The sequence below is a fragment of the Littorina saxatilis genome, unplaced genomic scaffold, assembly GCF_037325665.1.
Source record: "Littorina saxatilis isolate snail1 unplaced genomic scaffold, US_GU_Lsax_2.0 scaffold_867, whole genome shotgun sequence".
Taxonomy (NCBI): domain Eukaryota; kingdom Metazoa; phylum Mollusca; class Gastropoda; order Littorinimorpha; family Littorinidae; genus Littorina; species Littorina saxatilis.
The window spans coordinates 30,001-38,532 of NW_027125725.1; the positions used below are offsets into that span (position 1 = coordinate 30,001).

General features: G+C 45.9%; 1 protein-coding gene across 1 annotated transcript in view; it reads right to left on the reverse strand.

Annotated features, from left to right (window-relative positions):
- LOC138954201 (uncharacterized) overlaps positions 1-3,342 on the reverse strand; it is a 6,328-nt gene extending 2,986 nt beyond the window's left edge. The window contains exon 1 of the mRNA XM_070326102.1: positions 3,211-3,342. Coding sequence (XP_070182203.1) covers positions 3,211-3,342 — 132 coding nt within the window. The remainder of the gene's footprint in view (positions 1-3,210) is intronic.
- Positions 3,343-8,532: the final 5,190 nt, after the last annotated feature.

The window sequence follows — 8,532 nt, forward strand, 5'->3', positions numbered from 1 at the left end:
AAAGGGTGTCATATTAAGGGAAGGAAATAGAATATTTCCAATACAAATTATATTGAACAGATCTTCACTAACTATTACCGTTACAATCTTCAACCAGAGGAGCGCAACACACACACACACACACACACACACACACACACACACACACACACACACACACACTCGCACACTCTCACACACACACACACACACACACACACACTCACACACACACACACTCACACACACACACACATACACACACACACACACACACACACACACACACACACACACACACACACACACTCGCACGTGCAGAGTGAGAGAGTGACATTTGTGTTTGTTTGTTTGTTTGTTTGTTAGGCTGTTTGGCTGGTTACTTGGTTGGTTAGAAGGCTTGGTCAAAGTCAAAAGTTGTAGCTAGCAATAGACCAGCGGATCCCTCCCTCCTTCCCTCCCTCCCTCCACCTCCCTCCCCCACCCCCATCCCCCACCTCCCCGGGTGAAATGTAGACGTTGTAAACACACTTGTGAACCTAGTTTCCCCACACAAAGCCTCTTGACAGATTGCAAATGAATTCCACAGCCTAGGGAGGTGTGAATAAACTCTGAACGATGCCACAAACATGTCTATTTTTGCGCCGACTATTATTCCTGTACATGCTTGTGAGAATCCGGGGGCTGGTAGTTCACTTGGCACAGCACGTGACTTGTGATGCTTGTGACAATCCGGGGGCTGGTAGTTCACTTGGCACAGCACGTGACTTGTGATGCTTGGATCACGGGTTCGAATCCAGACCAGGACGGACACGGGTCAACTTTATGTTCAGACTCAGATACGGTAACTATGTCCCACCCCGTGTCACCACAGTGGCACGTAAAAGACCTCGGTCATTCTGCCAAGAATTGAACACTCACACACCTGAATGGCGCCTTTCTTGTTGTCGCTAGCTTACTACTGGGAGGAAGCGACCCGAATTTCTTAGCAAAATGATAATTAAGAATTGAAATTAAATGATCAATCCATGTATCAAATTAGAATTAGTAGTTGGTTGAAATACACACATTTATTGAAACACTGTCACGTGTTTTGAAAGCGACCTTGATGCATTATGTTAGAATCAATGATTTTATTTCCTCCTGAGTAAACATAAACTATTTCATTGCTAGCATGCAGTCAGTGAGTATTTAGGAATATTTGAATATGCGTTTGGCACACTTTCTGCACTGTTGGGAACTGATATACATTTGGAAAGACGCCAAACGGTTAAGCTGTTAGCCATGAAATGAATGCTTTCTTATAAAGATTCAACACAAACTGTTTCAATACGCTTAGAAAAACGTCAAAGCAAGATTTGATAGCTGATATGATATGTTTTGAAAACTGCAGGTAACGATCCTAACACTGATCGACATGCAGGGTTGTAGCGTGTCCAGACACGAGAGTGTTGCACACTGCCTTCACGACTTGCCTGGCGTGTCACCTTCATTCGTATTTCACAGTGGCGTTTGGTGTGTATCTTGTACATGTATGGATTTAACTGTGGCTTGCAGATAGTATTCATCTTGTGAGTTGTTGAAATATAAAATAGTAGCACAGAGAATATACTTTCCCATTTAAGCGATAGCAACTGACAGAAAGAGAGAGAGAGAGAGAGAGAGAGAGAGAGAGAGAGACAGACAGACAGACAGACAGACAGACAGACAGACAGAGAAAGAGACGGGAAACAGAGAAAGAGAGAGAGAGAGGGGAGGGAGAGAGGAAGAGAGACAAAGCGAGAAAAGGAGAAAAGGAGAGAAAGAGAGAGACTCGCTTGACCCCAACCCTGTTTATGAACAAATAAAACAATAAAACGATCAGATAATATTCACTAATCGTACAGCCAGTAAAATATCCTACACGAATCTGTCCTCCTTGTTGATGTACCTTATCTGGTTCATATAATAGGACAATTTGAAAATGACGACAAATCACCTGCAACAGTGGGCGCGAACGAGTTGCGTTTCTTTCGCCGGGGACTGTACACACTGTGTGGTCCTTTTGACACAGTTGACTATTGGAATTGTTTGGGGTTTCTAAAGCCGTCATACCTTTCTGACGATTGTTCGGCGTGACGAAAAGTAGCTTTCTTGTAAAGAATCAACACACACAGTTTCAAAACGTTAAGAAATAGGGCAAAGCAAGTATCGGGACCAGCTTTGACATGTCGTGAAAAGTGCGGGTAAGGGTCCTAACAGCGATCAACACACAGAGTTCTAGCGTGTCCAGACATTACCACAGCGCCCCCTGTCGTAAGAACACACCCGTATGCACAGCGTTTTATTTATTTTGTTCATGTCGTACATAGTTTACCGACCGTCCTTCCCTATCCTAGTGCTGTGCCCCCGACACTTTGGCCTGATTTGATGTATAACGACCCTTGGCCTGATTTGATGTATAACGACCCTTGGCCTGATTTGATGTATAACGACAGTTTGGCCTGATTTGATGTATAACGACCCTTGGCCAATCTATGATATAATAAAGGCAAACTTTATGACATATACGTATATGACTCAGTGCGCATGGATAGAGTTGCATATTTTCATTGCAAAATAATACATGTTGCAAACATGCGGTTTTTTGTTTTTTTAAGAGGGTGCTCAAAAATAGTCAAAGAGACAGTACAGACAATTTCAGCTTTGCGTGTATACAAAGCAAATCTCGTGTTTGCTGCACGAAAGAACAATTTCAGCCCTGACATCAGGCTTGCAAAAATGGACAACTGCACTATGACCCGTTTAACAAACATGCTGCTAAACACGCAGTAGAGACAATTTAATTTAAACAGTGAAATATCACGGACAAATCAGTCTTTAGATCCAGCCCTGGACCGTCACGGTTGGCCTAGTGGTAAGGCGTCCGCCCCGTGATCGGGAGGTCGTGGGTTCGAACCCCGGCCGGGTCATACCTAAGACTTTAAAATTGGCAATCTAGTGGCTGCTCCGCCTGGCGTCTGGCATTATAGGGTTAGTGCTAGGACTGGTTGGTCCGGTGTCAGAATAATGTGACTGGGTGAGACATGAAGCCTGTGCTGCGGCTTCCGTCTTGTGTGTGGCGCACGTTATATGTCAAAGCAGCACCGCCCTGAGATATGGCCCTTCGTGGTCGTCTGGGCATTAAGCAAACAAACAAACAAACAAAAACCACATCTTGGACACATACCACAATTTGGACACATTCCACACCTTGGGCACATTCCACAACTTGGACACATTCCACAACTTAGACACATACCACATCTTGGACACATACCACATCTTGGACACATACCACAATTTGGACACATACAACGACTTGGACACTGTAATGATATCCATGGTACCTGTGAATCACCAGGAACCCAGTACCTCTGAGCTATAGCGGATACTGTTTTATTATGCTTACTGAGAGTATTGTCCCTTTCCTCATGGCTGTACTTCCCGCAAGATGGATACCTCAATACAATGTTGAAACTGAACTACTTCTCCTGAGTCTGCAGTGAGCGTGAGTGAGTGACACACATAAAACAACATGAACAGTAAACAATAACATCACATGGTGGCAGCGCGGGTAGTGAATATGTGCTCCCAAACCCCTGACATCGTCAGAGCGTAGTTTTAGGCAGCAGCACGAACCAAGTGTCAAACTTCTAGCACATTCCACGTGTCACGCAAGCTTTATCATGGCAGAACGCGGTCCCATGCCAGGCGGTCTACCCAACCCATCGATGGATTGGTCAAATCCAGACAGGGCTACAGCGTTAGCAGAATTCAAGCAGATGTGTGAGTACAGATTCACTGCAGAGCAAACGAAAGTGGAGAGACAGTACAGTCACATTTTTCTGTGGTCAGGAACTGAAGGTATGCGACTTTCAAACACATGGGGGCTATCAGCTGAACAACTCAAGGATCCAAAGAACATTTGGGACAAATTTGCTGAAAGTGAACCTCAAGACAACTTCAGAATTCATCGCCTTGAACTTCAACAGTTTCGCCAGAATACTACTGAAACTGTAGATGATTTTGTCACACGGTGTGGGCGGGGATGTAGCTCAGTCGGTAGCGCGCTGGATTTGTATCCAGTTGGCCGCTGTCAGCGTGAGTTCGTCCCCACGTTCGGCGAGAGATTTATTTCTCAGAGTCAACTTTGTGTGCAGACTCTCCTCGGTGTCCGAACACCCCCGTGTGTACACGCAAGCACAAGACCAAGTGCGCACGAAAAAGATCCTGTAATCCATGTCAGAGTTCGGTGGGTTATAGAAACACGAAAATACCCAGCATGCTTCCTCCAAAAGCGGCGTATGGCTGCCTAAATGGCGGGGTAAAAACGGTCATACACGTAAAACTCCACTCGTGCAAAAAACACGAGTGTACGTGGGAGTTTCAGCCCACGAACGCAGAAGAAGAAGAAGTCACACGGTGCAAAACCAAAGTGCTCAAGTGCAAGTTTTCTTCTGATGCAGCAAGAAATGAAAGACTGATCCAGCAGATTATCGCTGGCATCAAGTACCCGGAAGTGAAGAGAAAACTCCTGCGGAAAGATGACACACTGACGCTGAAACAGGCACATGATTTATGTCGCTCACATGAAGCAAGTGTCACCCAGATGGAGAAAATGATCAGCCTGAGCAAACCAGTCACAGTTGATGCAGTCAACTCAAGAATCATGAACACCAAAGCATGTGGTAACTGTGGCATTAAGCACGCACCAAGAAAATGTCCAGCGTTCAACACGAAATGTGGTGCATGTGGCAAGATGAATCACTGGAAGAAGTATTGTCGCAATAGCAAGACGAACAGCCACGGCAGCCAAAACTCGCCTCAACGAGGAAGAGGAAACCAACAAGGAGGCTTCTGGCAGAGAAGACGCTCCGGCACACCTCATCGCCATCGCCGTCACGACTTCGTCAACGCCGAAGACGAAAACGACACAGACTACGACGAGGATAACATCACCTTCGAACCAGTCAACTTCTCTACAGTCGGCAGCAGCGACGAGCGCACAGAAGTTTACGCCAATCTGTCTATCAAGCTCAGCAAGACCAAACATGCAAAACTCAAGGTGAAAGTCGACACAGGGGCGCAAGGCAACATCATGCCACTGAGAATATTTCGACGCATATATCCACAACAGCTGGATGAAGATGGTTACCCGAAACCAGGATCTACACAACAAAGAAGAACCAGACTGATCGCTTACAACGGCAGCGTCATCAATCAGTTTGGATCTGTTACTCTACCCTGCAAGTACGGAGAATCAAAGTGGCACACTGAAGAGTTCTACATCACAGATGCTGATGGACCAGCCATCCTAGGCCTACCAGGAAGTACAAGACTTCAACTAGTCACACTTCACTGTCCGATTCAGACGGCACCAGTGAATGCTGACCCAACTCCAATACAGGATGCGAAAGCACTCAAGCGTCTCTACCCTGACAGATTTGAAGGCATTGGAGAGTTCCACGGAGATCTTCACATCACGCTGAAAGAAAATGCACAACCAGTCATTCAACCTCCACGCAAGTACCCCATCCAACTTCTACCAGAAATCAAAGCGGAGCTCGAAAAGATGCAGAAGAGTGGAGTGATCGTACCTGTTGAGGAACCTACCGACTGGGTGAACTCATTGGCCTTTAGCAGAAAGTCCGGTGGTGGTATAAGAATATGCCTCGATCCCAAGGACCTCAACAAAAGCATCAAAAGAACGCATCACAAGACGCCAACACTTGAAGAGATCACAAATCGATTCAGCGGAGCCAAACTTTTCAGCAAGTTGGATGCCCGACATGGCTACTGGTCAGTCAAGCTCGACGAAGAATCCAGTCGTCTCACTACGTTCAACAGCCCATGCGGAAGATTTCGTTTCGTTCGACTACCTTTTGGCTTGAGCATAAGCCAGGACATATTCCAAAACCACATGAACCAGATCCTCAGCCAGTGTCCGGGAACCCTTGGCATCACAGATGACGTCGTTGTCTATGGCAAAGACGAGGACGAGCACGATCGCAACCTCCGTCAACTGATGGAAGTGGCAAAAAAGATGGGTCTAGTCTTCAACGAGGACAAGTGCTACATCAAGCGCAGACAGGTCAAGTTCTTCGGCATGATCTACGACGCTGACGGTGTACACCCAGATCCTGAGAAGACAACAGAGATCAAGAGCCTACCATCACCAAAGAACCTCACCGAGCTACAGCAGTTCCTCGGCATGGTGCAATACATGTCTTTCTTCATCCCAAGGCTGGCAGATCACACGGCAGCTTTGAGAGCACTCACCAAGAAAGACGTGCAGTGGGACTGGAACAGCTCTCACCAGAAAGCCTTTCAGAAGGTCAAGGACATGATCTGTGAAGACACAGCGCTGACGTACTTTGACATCACCAAACCAGCCGTCATCCAAGTCGATGCAAGGATTAGGAGCAACCTTGATCCAGGACGACAAGCCGATTGCATTCGCCAGCAAAGCGCTCACAGAGACTGAGAAACGGTATGCGAACATCGAGCGTGAGCTACTCGCAGTCGTGTTCGGATGTGAACGTTTCAACACCTACGTGTTCGGGAAGCACTTCACTGTGCAATCAGACCACAAACCCTTGGAGCAGATTCAGAAGAAGAGCCTAGCGAGCACACCTCCCAGACTCCAAAGAATGATGCTTCGCCTGCAAAAGTACGACATGAACATTGTCTACCGCCCAGGCAAAGAAGTGGTCCTAGCAGACATGCTATCCAGACTCCATCCTACCACAGGACCTGAGATCGACATTGAGAAGTCAGTCTTCGCCGTTCAGTTTTCAGCAGATAGACTACAGCAGCTGAAAGATGAGACGTGCAGAGATCCGCACATGACGGCACTCAAAAACACCATCATCAAAGGATGGCCAGAGAAACCAAAAGACCTACCCAAGAACCTCAGACAGTACTGGTCGCTCAAGGAAGAACTCACTGTTGAGGAAGACATCGTTTTCAAAGGAGACAGAGTTATGATTCCAGAGTCCATGAAGCAGTACATCCTACAGACAATTCACTCTGGTCACCAGGGTATAGAAAAATGTCGTATGAGAGCCAAAACCTGCGTTTTCTGGCATGGTCTAAGTCACGACATTGAAACCTTCGTGAAAACCTGCGAAACATGCCTGAAACATCCGAAAAGTCAACCCCATGAAGAACTGTTGCAGCATGAGATTCCAGAACGACCTTGGCACACAGTCGGCACTGACATCATGACGATGGATGGTAGCGACTACATAGTCGTTTGCGACTACTATTCAAAAATGCCGTTCGTACGACGCACAGCAACAGCAGGCCAAACAACAAGCACAGGCATCATCTCCGCCCTCAGTCAACTCTTCGGGGAGCAGGGAGTTCCAGAAAAACTTGTCAGTGACAACGGGAAACCATACATCAGCACTGAATTTCAAAGATTCAGAAAAGAATGGGGATTCCAGCATACTACAAGCTCACCAAGATACCCAAGATCAAACGGACTAGCAGAGAGAACCGTGCAGACAGTCAAGAACATTATGACCAAAGCAAAAGAGTCTCACTCTGACATCAACATAGCACTTCTCGCTTTCAGGTCTACTCCCATCGACCACAAACTCCCATCCCCAGCTGAACTCCTATACTCCCGCAAACTCAAAACAAACCTTCCCTCTGTTATTCCCAACACCCTGTCCAAGAAGAAAGAAGTCAGAAAGCAGCTAGAAAAGCGTCAACAGCAGCAGAAGATGTACCATGACAGAACAGCAACACGCAGTCTCCAACCACTGTCCAAAGGTCAACCTGTCATGATGCAGAAAGAAGAAGGAGGAAAATGGACACCAGCAACAGTCATACAACCCAGCAACGAACCAAGATCATACGTTGTCCAATCACCCAATGGAGCAACCTATCGCAGAAACAGAAGACACCTGATGAACCTGCAGAAGCCAACAGAACGACATGTCAGATTTTATGACAAACCTGAGATCATCGAGACCAGAACACCACCTCCAATCTCCACAACACCTGAGCAGAATGATGATCACATCCAACCAGCAGCAAAACCTCCATACATTACTCAGCCAGTAGTTAAAGCACCAACACCAAGTCCATATCAGAGGCCCCAGAGAAGCATTAAGAAGCCAGAAAGACTCATTGAAAGCATTTGATGATTTGATATTTGACGACACGACAAACATGTTTTGATTGTTTTGATTTATTTCATATGTTCTGTGTATTCAGTATTACAGAGACAAGTTTTGCTGAGACAAGCAATACAGAGACAAGAATTATGAACAATGACAACAGAAGTTTCAGTGAACAGTTTTCTTTATTTCAGAGCAACGGATTGTTTGTATTATTGCAGTTAGTGTTATGATCGCTAAAGTTATCTTTGTAACTGGTGTGATCAGGGACCTAGATAGGTCTATGGTGTGATCGACAAAAAGAAGATCTTTGTAATTGTCTATGTTTAAGATGCAAACTTTCTTTAAAAGCAACGTTCAGAAATAATTGTTTTTATTTCATTATCAGAAAGGGATAAATAAT